General features: G+C 41.3%; 1 protein-coding gene across 1 annotated transcript in view; it reads left to right on the forward strand.

The window, feature by feature from the left end:
* Positions 1-18,813, forward strand: part of Ca5b (carbonic anhydrase 5B) — a 52,675-nt gene that overhangs the window by 5,819 nt on the left and 28,043 nt on the right. Inside the window, exons 2-3 of the mRNA XM_036174705.1 lie at positions 5,750-5,944; positions 18,149-18,346. Of these exons, the coding sequence (XP_036030598.1) occupies positions 5,803-5,944; positions 18,149-18,346 (340 nt within the window). The 5' untranslated portion in view covers positions 5,750-5,802. The remainder of the gene's footprint in view (positions 1-5,749; positions 5,945-18,148; positions 18,347-18,813) is intronic.

Here is an 18,813-nt window from a genome sequence, read left to right on the forward strand (position 1 = left end):
TGAGTTCCAAGACTACAACCGGGGCTATATAGTGAGATTTAGCCTCAAAAAAAGGGAAGGGAAGCCAGATATGACTGTGCTTGACTTTAATCCCAGCACTGGGGAGGCAGAGGCAGGTAGATCTCTGCTAGTTCAAGGTCAGTCTGATATATATAGCCAGTTGCAGGCCAACCAAGGCTACAAAGTGAGACCCTGTCTCAAGCAAACAAAAATAACAGCAAAAAACAACACACACACACACACACACACAAATAAAAAATAAAAATAAACAAGCAAATAAATCTTTAAAATGACCTAAGGAGGATAAGCAGGGGTATTAATAAAAAATGATTATTAATGGATAGATACTTGTTAAAATAGAATGCTGAATATATAGTAGTTGGTAGCTGGTTTTTGTTGTCGCTGCTGTTGTTTTTGGTTTTTTGAGACAGATGTTTCTCTGTGTAACAGCCCAAGGTGTCCTGTAACTTGCTTTGTAGACCAGTCTGGCCTTGAACTCATAGAGATCCACCTGCTTCTGCCTCACAAGTGTTAGGATTAAAGGCGTGCTCCACCACCACAGGGCATGTAGCTGGTTTTAGGATAGTATTTTTTTACTATGCAATCATCCCATGGAGATTGATTGTATGATCTACTCAGAAACTAAATCTGTTGATGTGCAAGTCTTTTATATAAAGTGACACACTCATAATATATACATGTGTTGAAATAACATATAACATATAGTACTCTGTAAATATGCACAGTTTTGTGTTTTATGTATGTTAAATATTTTCATTTATTTATTTTGATGCCCTTGTTTTGGAAAGAGTCTTACTAGGTAGCTCAGGCTAGCCTCAAATTAGAAATCTTCTTACCTCAGCCTCTCAAGTGCTAGCATTGTAGTTTTGTACCACTATACCCAGTGAAAAACAATTTTTTTAAAGTAATTTAATTTTATTTTATGTGCATTGGTGTGAGGGTGTCAGATCTCCTGGAACTGGAGTTGCAGACAGCTGTGAGCTGCCACATGGGTGCTGAGAATTGAACCTGGGCTGTCTGGAATAGCAGCCAGTGCTCTTAACCACTGTGCCATCTCTCCAGCCTGAAAAACAATTTTAAATTACAAAAAATGCAAACTGAAAATAATTGGTATATGTCCAAAACAGGTAAAATTCTTTTACATGTATTTTTGATTCATGTTTGGCTGAATCCATGTATGTAAGTACAGAGGGCCCAATGTATAAATTTGAAGTTTTTCATAATAAAAGATTAAGAAAAGAAAGCAGATGCTTGCCTAGCAAGTGCAAAGCCCTGGGTTCGATCCTCATCTCCACAACAAAAAAGAAAGAAAGAAAGAAAGAAAGAAAGAAAGAAGGAAAGAAAGAAGGAAAGAAAGAAAGGAAGAAGGAAAGAAAGAAAGAAAGAAAGAAAGAAAGAAGGAAGGAAAGAAAGAAAGAAGGAAAGAAAGAAAGAAAGAAGGAAAGAAAGAAAGAAAGAAAAAGAAAAGAAAAGAAAGCAGAATCAAAATGATGAATTGAGGTGGTCAGTGAGCTCTTATTCTGTAAGGCTGCTCAGTTAATTCAGTTAATGATGATATTTGAAAACAAGATAATGTATTTGTATCTTCCTCAGTTACTGCCTTTTTTGAAAAACCGGGTCACTCATTGAACCTGGAGCTCACCAATTGGCTAGACTGTCCAGTAAGCTGTAGGGATCCTGCTGTCTGTTTCCCCATTGCTGAGATTACAGGCATGCTCTGCAACACCTGACTTTTTACATGGGTAACTGGAGATCTGAACTCCTATCCTCATGCTTACAGAACAAGCACTTTACTGGTTGAGCTATCTCCTCACCCCCTAGTGAAATAGTTTCTTACAAAACTGTGTTCAAATATTGACTCTGGCTTGGCATACATGCTTTATCCAAAGATGTATACACTCCAAAACACATAAAAATATAAATAAAATTGATTCTAACTTTGGTTTGAGAATTTCAAATACCCTTTGAGCAAATTTACACACAGTTTAGAAATCACTTGCTTAAAAGCCGTAGGTAGAGTCAGGCTAGAAGTGAGGACTCTTGTTGGCTTTGGAAACATCTTATCAGTCTCTCCTCTTGTGTGATGGATGCACTTTGCTGCTCCTGGGTGTGCATTTGACTGGGGACTGCGTGAGAGACCAGTGTAACCATCTGGGGAGATGGCGTGATGACAGTTACTGTTCTGCCTGGAACCCTTGACAGTCCCTTGGAGAGTAACTGCTCCTGTTCTCACTGGATACACGTCACTGCCCTGTGACTTCTCTCTCCTTTTCCTCGCATGTAGCCTTCCTTCTTCCCTCTAGCTCAAAAGGAGCAGGATCAAGGGCAGCAGCGCAGAGGAAAGCAGCCAGCTCCTAGCCACTGGATAGCAAGGATGTGCTTGAAGAGGGAGAGGCGGCTGAGGTCATCCTTTGCCTCCTTGCTTTGCACTGGGTAGGTGGATGGGGCTCATGATACCAGTTTTCTGTGTGTGGACTTTCATTCTTTTTTCCATCTAATACTCTTCTTGGAAAGAAGAGATTCAAGTCTGTAGTGAAATACATCTGTCGAATCTCCCAACTTTTCTTTTTTATTTTCTGCCTTTGCCTCAAGACCAAACTGTTGGGAACTGGTTTTTCCATCCAAGACAGAAACTCGAGCGTGGTAATCACCTTCCTGTGAAATGGTTTGCTGCAACTTTCCCTGGTTCTTTCTTTAGAAAATACTCGTGATTAGGTAAAAAGTCACACAAAATAAAACTAACATCCTGAAGTGAAAATTGCAGTAGCATTTAGACTTTTTCACAGTTGTATCACTGTCACCTCTATTTAGTTCCACAAGCTTCCATCACCTCAAGAACATACTCCTCCCTAGTAAGTGGCCAGTTGCTGTTTTCTCTTTCATTCATCAGTCTGCCTTCTGGTCTATAGTTTCCTATGGTTGGTACTACATGTGCTTCGTTTATCTTTATATAAGACAATGCATTTTACTTTACAATAGACGGGCAACTCCTCCACTCTGTTTTAGCTGTGACATGTAGATGATGTAAGGTTGGTTTTTGGTAGTCATTCTGAGCAAGATTATTTTACATTCTTATTTATTAATATCTTTATGCATGGGTGTGCATACACACATGTGTCAGTGATAGGACAAGTTTTCCAACTTTCTGGAAATCAGTTCTGTCTTTCCACCACGGGTTCCAGGGATCAAATTCAGGTCCCCAGGCTTGTATGGCAAGCACCTTTTCCCACTGAGCTGTCTATCTATAGCTTTCCCCACACCCCTGTTTGAGATATGGCCTCATGTAGCCCAGGCTGGCCTCAAACTCAAGGATGGTTTTGAATTTCTGACCCTCCTGCCTCCATTTCCAAAGTGTTGGGATTATAGGCATGAAGTACTACACAGGCTTTGATCAATATTTTTCAACTGGAAAATACTTAGGACCCAACAGATGTTTAGCGTGTCACATCAGTTAACAAATCTGGCATAGATGCACTTGAAGTAGAAATGACAAAGCCATTTCCTTAAAAAAATGTACTTGTTTACCACAGTTTCCTTATTTGATGGCATATGTTCTTGTTTAATCAGCAGTGGTGGAAGAAACTAATATGTAACTTTATATGTAAGTTTGTTCTAGTTAGCATTTTCTGTCAATGTGACACAGACTAGCATCATCTGAAAAGTGAGTATCAATTATCTTTATCAAGTTGTGTCTATATCTGTGAGGGATTGTCTTGACTATTAATTGATGTCAGATGACCCAGCCCACTGTGGGCAGTACCATTCCCAAGGCAGGTAATCCTGGGCTATATAAGGAAGCTAGCTAGCTGAGCTGGAGCCAGAGCAAGCCATCAAGCAAGCATGTCATCAGGCAGCATTCTTCCATGGTATCTGCTTCAAGCTTGAGCTTGAGCTCCTGCCTGATTCCCCTCAATGGAAGTGTAAGCTGAAGTACACAGCAACAGAGATGAAATGGACTTCTTTCCCTCTAGCAGCATAACATAACGCCATGTATCAGGATTTCTTTTTTAATGACTTTTGTCCCTCCTTAGAATCACAGTGTCCAACATAGTATCTGGAACAAAGGAAATTATTATAAATGTTGAAACAATAACCAAAAGAGTTGGGACAATTCCCACCCTTGAGTGCCTAAACTAGAATAAAAAATAATATAAACAAACCATGTGGTCTGAGAGTATAACTCTGTGGTAAAGCACTTGCCTGGCATACATGAAACTTTGGGATACTTACCACTGCAATAAATAAAATAAAATAAATAAAGCAGAACCCTAGGAAAGACTTTTGGTTCTGTTCCAATATGTGCTGGCTGTCATATCACAATTCTCAGTTCTTAAAATTAAGATCTACAATTCACCACCACAAGGAAACCTGCTCTGGTCCTCAAATCCATGTTTTATTTTTTTAAAAAAACATTATGTGTACAGATATTTTGCTTGTGTGTATGTCTGTGCACTAAGTGCATGCAGAGTCTATGGAGTCCAGAAAGAGGGCTTTGGATCCCCTGGAACTGGAGTTACAGATGGTCATGAGCCACGATGTGGGTCCTGGGAATTGAATCCTGGTCCTCCAGAAGAGCAACCAGTGCTCCTAACTGCTGAGTCATCTCTCCAGTCCCCAAACCTATGTTTTTTAAGGCATTGCCCCTAAGAGATGCAGCTATGACCAAGACAGACACAAGCACTGCTCCCACTAGGGAGCTTGGGTCCTGGGGAGAATGGAATTGTAAAGTGCATTTCTGATGAACTTAATTCAGCTGTGATAAGCACCAAGAAGAGGGTGTTATGCTAACCTGGTGAGTGTGAGTTGAGGGAGCCTTTAAGGAAGTGGCTCTGTAGTCAGTCACATAAATGGTAAGCAGGAATTAACCAGGCACAGGAGGAAGGAGAAAGGTTTGGGGAATGAACGTGGCCTTTAAACAAGTTTTGTTGCTTTGTTTGTATTTTTAATTTCAGAACTTGTCTGGTCACTTGTTACTGGGATAAGAGTCTTCAGGAGATGTCAGTGACTCAATAGTGGGGCAGGGGTGAGGGACTGCCAGAAGGGAAATGTTCCAAGTTAATGGTACCATAATCTGAGGCCTCTTGGATGGTGCCTTGGAAAGCATTGCTTCGGAAACCATCACCGTGAATGTGCGTGGTAGAGACAAGGTTTAAGACTTCACCACTGGCCAGGTTTTCTGTGTTCCAGAGCAGGAGTCACAGATTATTCTTCAACTTAGATTTCAAAACTACCCAGAACTCTTTTGGCAGGATGTATCTGCTGTTGTTTTTTTTAAAGCAAGCCAGAAACAAATGTGGTTTTGTTGTTGTTGTTGTTTGGTTTTTTTTAATTCAGACTGCCTGAAGGGAGCATTAATCATTGAATTCTTCCGACATGTAAATACCATACTGGGTAACTAATTAGGATTTGAGGGAATACATTTTCTTTTAATTTTAAGAAACCACCAACAATCTTTATGTGTATGAGGAAGAATCTTTTCTCTGGGCCTCTAATGTTTGCCAACTCTGAGGAAATGGCCAAACTCATGAGTCAGTCCTCTGAACCCTGCATGCCACTAAGGCACTCAGTTTGAAAAACAAGAGTGAATAAACTGTTGACTCTTATTTGCCTGACCCCCACATCAGGGTGTGAAGTAGCCTTCCCAGTGTTGTCCTCTCTGAGGTTTCCTTGGGCTGTTCACTCCGTGTTGGGCACTGTGTATAGCTTTCCTTCTTCTGCCCTCCTCCAGGTTTCTAGGCTCCCTCGAGGTGTTTAGCCACTGCTGGAAAGTCCAAGCTAAAGATGCCGGTGATGAATCACCTGAGAGTGTTTCTGCGCTCGTCTCCCTGTACATTGCTGTGGAGAAGGTTCCAGGTTCCGAGGTCTGTGCCAGTGCGGCCCTGCAGTCTTTACACCTGCACTTACAGAACCCGGAACAGAGCCTGTGAGTACCCCACTCCTTTAAGAGAGTGAAAAGGTTGGTTGCTACTTCCCTGTAGAAATGTCAATGTGGGATTATACACTTTAAGAACTGTGAACACGCCAGGCGATATTGGTGCACACCTTTAATCCCAGCACTCAGGAGGCAGAGGCCGGAGGATCTCTGTGAGTTCAAGGCCAGCCTGGGCTACAGAGTGCATTCCAGGACAGCCAATGCTACACAGAGTAACCCTGTCTCCAAAAACAAAACAAAACAAAACAAAAAACGTGTGAACATGACTGTAAAGACCGCAGACATGGCAAGTCCTTTCAGACCTGTTTTAGCCTGCTAAATAATGTCATGCTGAAAGTGGACAGGGGCTATGAAAATTTGGAAATGTCTTGAAATCGGCTGTCATATTGCTTCTTTTGACTAAGGTTGACGCACAGACTGCCAACTGATGCAGTAGAACTTACATTTATAGAACTCACAGGTTAAATTTTGCACATGGGTGGTTGCCTTCATGCTCCGGAATATTCTGCCTGGAGTTATAAATCCCAGACTCAATTCTAGCTGACCAGCTTGTAAGTGTGTGCTCTGCTTAAAATGTGTGAGATCAAGTGAGGCAGCAGATGGTCTCTTCTTTCAGTGCCCTGTGGCTCCCTTGGAGACATAAGTTATTGTCCACATCATGGTATTAAAGGGATTCTCCACCCTGGCACGGGTGTGGGGCTGTGAGGGAGTGTGTTCACTCCTTCAGCGGTCCTGCATGCAGCCCCCACCCCAGTTAGAAGAATCAAAGGTGTCTGTAGGCATTTCCCAATGAGTTCTAGGGAACAAAATTGCCCCCTGGATAAGAACCATTGAGACGATGAGAAAGGATGGTGTGTATATTTGCGTTTATGGGCAGATGAAGTAGCTAAGTGTATCACTAAAGAGAAAATTTCCAAACAAAACAAAACAAAACAGCCTCACACAGACTTTTTGAATGTTGGCCTGCACTGATATCTAGGTTAGAAAATGCTTTGCCAATGATGGTGTTAATCTAGTTTAAGCCCGGGATTCTGAAACTGCTCCACAAATCTATTTTAACTGAAATTCCTGTTGCCTTCAGCACTGGGTGTCTTCTTATTAAAAGAAATTGGCCTGAGTCATACGACATTTCTGTTTGCTGGGTGTGGCTTCCTACAAGCGTGCCCACATCCTATCCAGACCGGCTTACTGTGGATTCTGGTACTTTGTGGTCTAAGGCCTAAAATGGAAAAAATTAGTCATATTGATCCAGCTACTAAAGTTTTCCTCTTTTACGTTGCAGCAGAAGGTTGAAAGTTAAACATCTAAAACCCTGTCTGCCGTGTTTCAAGGACAGCTTGCTGCAGACAAGAGTGGCAGAGAAGGCCAATTTCCCTCGAATAATCTCTCATACATGCTCTTGTTTCTAAGTCGGTGGGGAAAATGGGGCATGGTTTCCTATTTGGCTCTTGGCATATAACACTGTTCCAGCCCTTTTTCAGGCAGGAGAATATTATGGTCTTTGTTGCCCCAGTGAGCATATTTCCTCCTGTGCTGGCCCATCCTTTGCCTGCTTGCTTGTGAAGACAGTACTCATTGTTTCTGACAGCTCAGTAGGCCAGCAGAAGGCCGCTGCTCTGAGACAAGAAGGACTTGAGGTCGTCAAAGGCTAGAACGTCAGTGCTGGCAGCTCCTATTAGTATCATGATCATTCTTTTGTGAAAGATTTATTCATTTTATTTTGTGTGTGTGTTTGCCTGCATGTATGTCTGTGCACCACATGCATGTTTGAGGGTGCCTTTGGAGGTCAGAAGAAGGACTTAGATCTGCTGGAACCAGAATTACAGATGGTTATGAGCCACCGTGTGTGTGTGTGTGTGTGTGTGTGTGTGTGTGTGTGTGTGTGTGTGTGTGCTGGAACCAAACCCAGGACCTCTGCAAGAGCTGCAAGTGCGCTTAATCCCTGAGCCGCCTTGCTAGACCCCGTCACGATCATTCTTATCTTCTTATCTTCATCACTTTTGTCACCATCGGTTCAGTGCTTGCCTCACATGTTCAAATCTGACCATTTCATGTGCTGTGTGTCTGGGCTCATGTAACCCAGGCTGACTTCCAACTCACTCTGTAGCCCGGGATGGCCTTGAAATCTTGCTCTTCTTCCTGCCGTAGTCACTGGGAGTGCCAGTGTTCAGTCCTGCACCTCTACACCCAGCTTCAGGTCTGACCATCTTCAGGTAATGTAAAGCAAGGAGTAAAGGAAGTAGGAGACTGTGGCAAATTCAGAAGCGTTGTGCTCATCGCCTTCCACCTTTTTTCTCTGTTCAGTTATCATGGGCTGTCTAGTCAAATTGCTGTTTGCTCTTTTCCCAAAATGCAGTCAGTAACTCCAGAGGACTTAATAAGCTATAGGCCTATTACCAGAGATGAAAATAAAATCACTGTCACTCAGAGTACCTTTTAGCCTAATTGCTGCATTAAAAAATTAGGCAGAAGACCTTAAAACACAGGAAAATGAATTTGATGATTTAGTAATTTTTAATTTAATGAATTTAATAAAGGTATAAAGAAGATGATGGAGAATAAAAATGGTGCACATTTGTTATTCCATTAATGATACTTAGTGTTCTTGATCTTCTTACAATTATTTGTTTGTTTGTTTGTTTGCTTTGTAGCTGGGGCTGCCCTTAAACCTCTGCTTCTTCTGTCCTCATTTCTTTAGTGCAGGGATTACAGCTGTGGGTCACCACATCTGGTCTTTTTTTTCAATAAGGAAGAGAAACATTGGAATTATTGAACTGCGCTGTATAAAATGCAGCCACTAAAAAAAAGATATGAAACTACAAAGATAAAAACAAAGAAATAAAAGACAAAAATGGAAAGAAAAAATGTACTCGCTAGTCTCATGTATATACATGTCAATTTAAAGTCATTAATATTTTATAACCATGTGTGCTTAATAGTTACTACACTGGCAGTTTCAGCCTTCAGAAGACATTCTACTGAATATTCATGTTTGCAGTTTTTACAACATTGTTTTATTGCTTCCTCATTTAATTTTGAAGGACACAAAGCCTGGACAACAATAACATTTATGAAGCTTGCTTAGGGGGCTGGAGACATTGCTCAATAGTTAAGGGCTCTTACTACTTTTACAGAGGACTTCTGGCCTCCTTGGGCACGTGTATACACACACACACACACACACACACCACATGCCAGACATAGACACCGACACATGAATAAAAATAAATAAATAAAAAGTAAATTAATCTGAGGGGGTTATTTAGGTGATTCTCCTTTAAGAAGTTCATACTTACACTTGGGTATGTCTTATTCTTGTTTTTTTTTTTTTTTCTGTACTTAAAAATCTGTTAAATCAGGAGTAGTGACACACACCTTTAATTCCAGAACTTGGGAGGCAGAGGCATTGAATCTCTAGGAGTTCAAGGCCAGTTTGGTCTACATAGTGGGAGTTCCAGGACAGCCAGGGCTACATACTGAGACCCTGACTTAAGAAAAAAATCTATATCAAAAATGTTTTTTAATAAACTTCAGTTCTGTTAAAAATTCTTGTTCAGCCGGTGGTGGCACACATCTTTAACCCCAGCACTCAGGAGGCACAGGCAGGTGGATCTATGTGAGTTCTAAGCCAGCCTAGGCTACAGCATGAAACCAAAAACAAAATTTTTTTTGTTTAGCTGAGCGTGGTGGCCAAAGATGTTTATGGTAATCCCAGCATCAACAGACAAACATAATTAAATAGACAAAAGTAAATTAATGAACATATGTAAGACTTCTCTTTTTACATTTTCTTTTTATTATTTTTATTTATGTATACATGTGTATGTATGTATGTATGTATGTATTTATTTATTTGTTTATGTGTGTGTGTGTGTGTGTGTGTGTGTACCCTCTGAGGCCAAAAGAGGGGATCAGGTCTGCTGGAGCTGGAGTTATAGGTGTTGTTTGAGTTGCCAGATGTTGGTGCTAGAACCATACTTGAATCCTCTGCAAGAATAGCAAATGAGTTTAACTATGGAGCCATCTCTCCAGACCAGTTAAAGTTTTTTAAAAGTTTGGCATAATGGCTCACACTTGTAATTTTAACACAGGCATTCAGAAATCTAAAGCAGGAGGATTATGGATCCAGGCCAGCCTGAATTACATAGTGAGACCCTGTTTCAAAAACAAACCAAACAAAAATTCATTGATAACTCCTGGGTGATATACGTCTCAGATGCTTCAAACTGTATTTGATATTGAGAGCTTCTTGGAATCTCTTGGTGATCTTGGGATTATCTTCAACTCCCTGGGACTAACAAGAAGCCCTGAGCTAAGCATAGGAAATGCAGGCTTTATTCCCTGTGCTGATAATGGCATGTGATTTCACTGGCCAGTCAATTCAGCATCAGAGTTCCCCCACAACTCTGAAAGTCAATCTGCTTCTCTGGCTATCATTAATGCCTTAAGGAGAGCCTGTGTGTCCCCGCATGAGGCTGGTGCCTTCTGCTGGCCTTTCCCAACTCTAGAGCTGTGAGAACGGTATTGCTTCGGCTTCTTAGTCACCCATTCTATGATATTCTGTTAGAGAAGCCCAAAGAGACTAAGACCGTGTCAAAGCTACACAAATAAGAGTTGAGACCAAATGCAACATGGAATCTGAAAGTTTGAGGGGCTGAAGAGATGCATCTAGTACACAGCCATGAAGGCAAAACAACCATATGCATAAACACAAAAATAAATCTGTGGTGGTTTGAATAGGAATAGCCCCCATAGACTTACACATTTGAATGCTTGGCCCATATGGAGTGGCACTATGAGGAGGTGTGGCCTTGTTGGAGGAAGTGTGTCACTGTGGGGTCAGGCTTTGAGGTCTTATATGCTCAAGCTATGCTCAGTGTGGAACACAGTCTCTTTCTGCTGCCTGCAGATCAACTGTAGAATGCTCAGCTCCTCTCCAGCACCAAATCTGGCTGCACACTGCCATGTTTCCTGCCATGATGATAATGGACTAAACCTCTGAATTGTATGCAAGCCTCAATTAAATGTTTTCCTTTATAAGAGTTGCTGTGGTCATGGTGTGTCTTCACAGCAATAGAAACTCTAAGACATCTTTTAAAAAAATTTAATGTTGTTGTTTATCAGCTACAGACTCTTTTATTACTATAGTAACTATTATTTGCAGTCCTGGGCATTGAACCTACAGTATCATGCCTGGGAGATAACACTACCACTGCGCTAACACCATAACAATTACAGATTCTTTTTTTTTCCTCTTTTTTTTTTCTTTTTTTATTTGTCCTCAATTACAGATTCTTATGGACAATCTTACTCTACTAACTTGAGCTTTATTTGACACAATCATTGCTGTTTCTCTCTCTCTCTCTCTCTCTCTCTCTCTCTCTCTCTCTCTCTGAGATAGAGGATAGGGTTTCTCTGTGTAGTTTTGGAGCCTGTCCTGGAACTCACTCTATAGACCAGGCTGGCCTTGAACTCAGAGATCTATCTGCCTGCCTATGCCTCCTGAGTACTGGGATTGTACCACCACCACCCAGCCTGTTTTTATTTTCTTTAAGAAATAAAACTTCTTAGATGCAATATAATCTTCCTATTTCAAGGAGAAAAATCAGCAAGTACCAGTAAATTATTCCCATCTGCTTTTTTTTTTTTTCCTGAGACAGGGTTTCTCTGTGTAGCTTTGTACCTTTCCTGGAACTCATTTGGTAACCCAGGCTGGCCTCGAACTCACAAAGATCTGCCTGCCTCTGCCTCTCAAGTGCTGGGATTACAGGCGTGTGTTGCCACCGCCGCCGCCCGGCCTGCTTTTGTTTAAAAGGAGAAAGAAAGGGAGAAAGGAGAATAAAAATGAGTGTATCTTTTGAAAAACAAGCTTTTGACAAAAAGCTGTCTAAGAGGACAATGACCAAGGCTTCTCACTCTCAGTGGTCTAGATCAGTAAAAGGGGAGCTGAATGGGATGAAATAAAGTCTGATGGGAGCTGACTTTGTAAAACAAAAGTTATCAGTTGAGTCTAGTATTATAATCGTAAGTGGGCAGTTGTTGGAGTGTGCCGAGCCCGGTTTCCTTGGGCTGGTGTTTGTTTGCATGGATGTGAGAATTTATAATTCCTGTTTTCTGAATGAAATGTTGAACAATTAAAGATGACTGAGGGCATTGTTTTAGGAACCTGATAACTACACTCCAGTTCTTCACAGGAGACTCTCTCCTGTTGGCTTTGTTTGTTTTTTGATCTGGTTTGGTTTTGGTTGTTTCGAATCAGGGTTTCCCTGTGTAACAGCTCCAGCTGTCCTGGAACTCGTTTTGTAGACCAGTCTGGACTTGTTGGCTTTTTAACAGTATGACTTCTTAGGTTATTGGCCATAATCTGAGGATGTCAGAGGTGCAAGACAGAAGGTTTCCTTGGGCCAGGAGTCTTGAAACTGACTGGGCTATGAACCAGCCTGTAAGTTCACTTATAGCTTTTGGCTGTAGGTGAAGGTTTCTCAATTCTGGCACTAGAGACATTCCTGGCAGGGAAATTCTTGTTTTGGGGAGCCTGTCTGTCCTGTGAAGGGAAAGGTGTTTATCAGCATCTCTGGTCTTTATCCAGTAGAGGGCAGTAGAACCCTATGCCAGCTTTGTCCTGCAGCATCTGGAAACAGTCAAATGTCTAAAAGAGGCTGAATCCTGCCTAATGCTGAGAACAACTGGTCTACACCCTCAGGAGGACTCCATAGGTGCCGGGACACTTTTGATAAAATAAAATCAAGCAAACAAAAAATTAAAGATAAGACTTGGAGAATTTTAGCTTTGGGCAGCTATTAAAAGGAAGTGAAATAACTTCTCTCTAATAGTGAAGCAGAGACAGGATTCTGTTTTTGTGTTAATAGGAGGATGAGAATGAGACCGACATATATGGGAGACTTTCCTGGCTAGCAACACAACTATCTTAATCAAACCCTTAGAGTCAGTGGTGGGGCAAGATGGACAGGGCATTGCTGCTGACTTCAGTCCATTTTTGTTGCCCCTCTTTTTTCAAAGGTTTTATTTCATTTATATATATATATATATATATATATATATATATATATATATGTGTGTGTGTGTGTGTGTGTGTGTGTGTGTGTGTGTGTGTGTGTGTGTGTGTGTGTGTATAACTGTACAGGAACCCGCAGAGACCAGAAGAGGGAGTCAGATCCCCTGGAGCTAGAGTTTCATGTGCTTGTGGGCCCCCTGGTGTGGGTACTGGAAACCAATTTCAGTAGCAAGCACTCTTAATCAGTAAGCCATCTCTGCAGCCCTGTGTTTCTCCTCTTTTTCCTGTTGGCCTGGATTCATAAACTCCCCCCTCCTCCCTGAATGAAGAATCTTGTCATGGAAGCAGTAGTGTGGCCTGTGAATCACACAGTTTACCCTTAGTCCATTCATCTTTTCTTGCAAGTGTTCACTGCCACAAGTCATTGATCTAGTTCAAGGCCTCTGGCTTCTGCTATGCCACCTTTAATGGGCTTTCAATGGGGCTTCTCATGGATACCCTGTTGTCCTGTGTCATGGAGATTCTGCTGTTTTGGAGCTGTAGATTCATCCCCTTCACATCCTCCAACAGTTCATAGGTGAGGCAAATGTTGAGGTGGGCCAACTCTTAGCCCTAGTTCTGGGCCTATGTGGTAGCTGGATTGGTCAGCCTGCCAGGTTTCCCTTATCATCACCACCAGGGTGAGCTCTTCAGCACTGCCCAGGCTAGCTCACCCAATGCAGCCTGTAGCAAAGAACAGAGAAAATAGAATTTCTTTTTGCCAGGTGCTTTTAATCCCAGCACTTGGGGAGCTGAGTCAGGCGGATGTCTATGAGTTTGAGGCCAGCCTTGTCTACAGAGTCAGTTCCAGGACAGTCAGGACTACACAGAGAAACCCTGTCTCAAAAAATAAAAACAAAAGAAAATAGTTTCTTTATATAATACATTCCGATTGCTGTTTATGTATCTTTCCTCTGCTCCTCCCAGTTCCTCTCTACCTCCCTCCATCTAGACTCACCCCTTTCGATCTCTCATTAGAAAATAAACAGGCTTCTATTATTATTATTATTATTATTATTATTATTATTATTTATGTTTTAGTCGAGGTCTTTCTATATAGCCCTGGCTTTCCTGGAACTCACTACATAGACCAGGCTGGCCTTGAACTCAGAGGTTTGATTGCATCTGTCTCCCAAGTGCTGGGATTAAAGGTGTATGCCACCATGCCCGGTACTTTTTATTTTTTATTTATTATTATTATTATCTTTTGACGGTCTGTCTATATATATCCCTGGCTGTCCTGGAACTCACTATGTAGACCTATGTAGGCTAGAAAACAAACAGGCTCCTAAGGAATAATATATAATATAATATAATATAATATAATATAATATAATATAATATATAGATAAAAGAAACACCAACATGTTGGATGAGGAAAAAAACAAACAAACAGAAGGAAAAGAGCCCAAGAAAAGGCACAAGAAACAGATAGAGATGCAGAGACCCATTTGTTCACACACACAGAAATCCCATAAAAATACTAAACTATAAGCCATGATATATAGACAAAAGACCTATATGGTAAAAAGGGAGAAAAAATTAAAATATATATATAATAAAAAATAAGGCCAGCAGTGGTAGCACATGCCTTTAACCTCAGCACTCGGGAGGCAGAAGCAGGTGTTCGAGGCCAGCCTGGTCTACAGATGGAGTTCCAGGACAGCCAAGGCTACACCGAGAAACCCTGTCCTGAAAAACAAACAAACAGAAAAGCCTTGTCACAGTATTATGAGACAAAGAACCTTCGAAAATGCTGTTTGTTTTCTGTTGGCCATGTATTATTGGGCATGCAGTCTACCCTTAAGAATAGTTTGTTTCCCAGTGAGACTCTCTTAGAGAAAACTAAGTATTTATTTTCAAGTGGTTATCAGTTGGAGATACTGCTGGGTTAGGGATGCAGGTATGTGTCCACTTCTCCTTTCAGCTCTAGGACCCCATCTGGTGCAGACCTGTGCAGGCCCTGTGCATCTGCTTCAGTCTCTGAGTTCATAATGAGCTTTGATCATGTTGATTCATCAGGCCTTGTTTCCTTGGTATCCTCTAGCCTCTCTGGTTCTTTCCACCTCCTTTTCCACAGGGTTCCTTGAGCCCTGAGGTGAGTGGTTGATGAACACATCCCATTTCAGGATGAATGTTCCAAGGTCTCTCACTCTGCATGTTGTCTGGCTGTGGGTCTCTGTATTTGTTCTCACCTGCTGCAGGAGGAAGCTTCTCTGATGATGGCTGAGCAAGGCACTGATCTATGACTAGAGCAGAATGTCAGTAGAAGTCATTTTAGTGCTATGTTCTTTCAGTAGAACAGTAGTATTTGGTTTCAGGCTAGGTCCCTGGACTGTCTATTCTTAGGTTCTTGTTCACCCAAGGATCATCAGGTATGAATTTCATCCCGTGGAGTGGGCCTTAACTCAGGTCACATAGTGGTTGGTTACTCCCACAAGATTTGTGCCACCATTGCACTAGCACGTCTTGCGGGCAGGACACTATTATAGATCAAAGGGTTTGTGGCTGGGCTGGTGTTTAGGTTTCTCTTTTGGTAACATGCAGAGTATTAAAGCTGCTAGAACACAGGGTGGAGACTCTATTCAGGCACCAGCGCACTTTCTCCATGTTCACTGAGTTGTGCAGCTGCTGTCTTCAGCAATGGGGCCTGAGTATCAGTTTGTAGAGCACTTAAACTGATAGTCTCAGCAACAGCCTTGGTTGTTTGGGGGTTCCCATGAGACCCCTTAACCAACAACTCAGTTAGGTGTAACCCATTCTCAGTACCGGAAACTTCATTTGGTAACAGGAGATGTTCAGTTGTGGCTCTGTCTCCCCCATTTATGATAATTTCATTTAGATCACCTTCATATGTATGTATATTTTAGGATGCTTCTACTGTATTAGGTTTCCATACTATCCTTCAGATGGTCCTTAATTTTAGCTATTTCTCCCCACTTTCCCTCCATCATCCCCATTTTCCCGTCTCCTCCCCACTTGATCCTCCTGTTCCAGTCACCCCCATTCATCCACAACTATCTATACTGTTTCCCTTTCCTAGGGAGATCTGCCCCTGCATAGTCCCTTATTCTGTGATGCCATGGATTGTAGCTTGGTTATCATTGACTTAATAGCTAATATCCACATATAAGCAAATACATACCATTTTTTGTCTTTCTGAGTCTGGATTACTTCACTTGTAATGATTTTTTCCTAGTTCCATCCATTTATCTGTGAACTTCATGATTCCTTTTTTAACAGTTGAATAACACTCCATTGTGCAAATGTGCCACATTTTCTTTATCCATTCTTCTGTTTAGGGACATCTAGATTGTTTCCAGTGTCTGGATATTATGAATAGAGCAACAAGTGTTTCTGGGGTAGGATGAAGCATCTTTGGGTATAACTGGGTCTTGAGGTAGATCAATTCCCATCTTCCTGAGGAACCGCCATGCTGATTTCCATACTGGCTGTACAAGTTTGCACTCCCACCAGAAATGGAGGAGTGTTCCCTTACTTCACATCCTGGACAGCATGAGCTGTCACTTTTGTTATTATTCTTAGCCATTATGACGGGTGTTAGATGAAAATCCTTTTCATTTGCATTTCCCTGATGGCTATAAGGATGTTGAACATTTCTTTAAGTGTTTCTCAACCCTTTGAGTTTCTGCCATTGAGAATTCTCTGTTTAGGTCTGTACCCCACTTTTAATTGGATTATTTGTTTTCTTGATGTCTAGTTTCTTGAATTCTTTATATATTTTGAATATTAGTCCTCTATCAGATGTATAGTTGATAAAAATCTTCTTCCATTCTGTAGGCTGTTGCTTTGTCTGAAAGATGGTGTCCTTTGTTGTGCAGAAGCTTTTCAGTTTCATTAGGTCCCATTTATTAATTGTTGATCTTAGTGCATATGCTAATGGTGTTTTGTTCTGAAAGTCTTCTGTGCCAATGCATTCAAGGCCATTCCCTGCTTTCTATTCTATCCGGTTCACTGTATCTGGTTTTATGCTGAGGTTTTTGATATATTTGGAGTTGAATTTTGTGCAGGGTGATAAATTTGTATCAGTTTGGATTCTTTTGCATGCAGCTGTCCAGTTTGACAAGGTAAACCACCCAAAATTGATAGGTGTGGGTTCTGTTCATCATTTCTGGGTGGCTTAACAGTTCTGTTTGTAGCTGGGCGGTGGTGGTGCACACCTTTAATCCCAGCACTCAGGAGGCAGAGGCAGAGGCAGAGGCAGGTGGATCTCTGTGAGTTTGAGGCCAGCCTGGTCTACAAAGCGAGGTCCAGGAAAGACGCAAAGCTACACAGAGAAACCCTGTCTTGAAAACAAACAAACAAACAAACAAACAACAACAACAACAAAACCCAGTTCTGTCTGTGTTATCATCAGAAAGTCTGCTGATATTTATTGCTGAAAGACCTGGGCTTGCCTCTATGAAGGAAGGAGCTGCACAGACATATAGTGAGTGCCTGTTTTGGACAAACTGTATGGTATGCCTTAAGAAATTGTGTCGACATTCTTTTGACAAACTGTGGACTTGAGAGACCTCAGCAATGCTGGTATCTATCCACGCCTTTATAGGGTGGCTGCTTAGCCCTCACAGTTGTTTGTAGAGGTGAACCTGGCAGGCACACTTGTGTGGCACAATCATTTTCTAGGAGGCAGGCTTTACTAGCCAACCAACTGAAAACTGACAATACTGAATTAAAGTTTGTTTTCCAACAGTCCTAACTCTCTTTCCTTTGTGGAGATAAAGTCTGTTATTGAAAGTTCACTTGACTTTGTATTTGAAACCAGTTGAGGTGGTCAGAGTTCAAGAAATTGCAATGAAACAAAGACTGGCCTTTGTGAAGACTGGTTCCACACTCTACTCCCCATGTATTTGCTGATTCCACAGAACTGATGGCACTGACTTCAGGGCACCATTAGCAGACAGGCTGAGATGGGTTGGTTTTATGAGATGACAGATGAAGACTCCCCTGCAAAGTGCTCTCTGGCCTGCTTTCCATAGTTGATTAAGGACCCAAATAGCTAATTTCTGAGACTGTGAGGTGCCTTTGCCCTCTTTGGCTTCTTCCCAAATAGGATGGTCTCATGTGTGGTGATAGATAGTGGTTGCTTTTTCTAAGTGCCTGGACTTGCTCTCTCCTAGTACCTCCACTCTGGGAGAACGTGGACCTTGTTCCTGCGGGTGATCGGCAGTCACCCATCAACATCCGATGGAGGGACAGTGTTTATGACCCTGGCTTAAAACCACTCACTCTCTCTTACGACCCGGCCACCTGCCTTCACATCTGGAATAATGGGTACTCTTTCCTTGTGGAATTTGAAGATTCTACAGATAAATCAGGTAAAAGAAAGATCTGGTAGTCATTTGTATAGTGAAAGGAACTATGTTATACCAAATAGGACACATCAGGCAGTCTCCATGGTACTAGTGACCTCTTATTAACAGTGATGTGAAACTTGCTTCTTTTACTTTTTGAATATATATAAAAATGTTTTTACAATCATTTCTTCCATCCAATATAAGTGATATTTTATTACTTACATATAAATTCTATAACCAGTGAAATTTATCTTTGTTAGAAATTTATTTTGTATATATTCAATATGTACAAATTTTCCTCTGTTTGCTGACTTTACATGAATCATCATATTAAACAGAAATATCATTAATCACATTTAACTTATCAGATTGCAATACATCTGAAATGGGGCAAAAATAATGTTTGTTTGTGTGCTAGTCTTAACTAGTTAAGATGAATCATATATTAGAGAAATAAGAAACTTACATAATGGTAGTTTTATTAAATA

Source organism: Onychomys torridus, chromosome X, assembly GCF_903995425.1.
Source record: "Onychomys torridus chromosome X, mOncTor1.1, whole genome shotgun sequence".
NCBI lineage: Eukaryota > Metazoa > Chordata > Mammalia > Rodentia > Cricetidae > Onychomys > Onychomys torridus.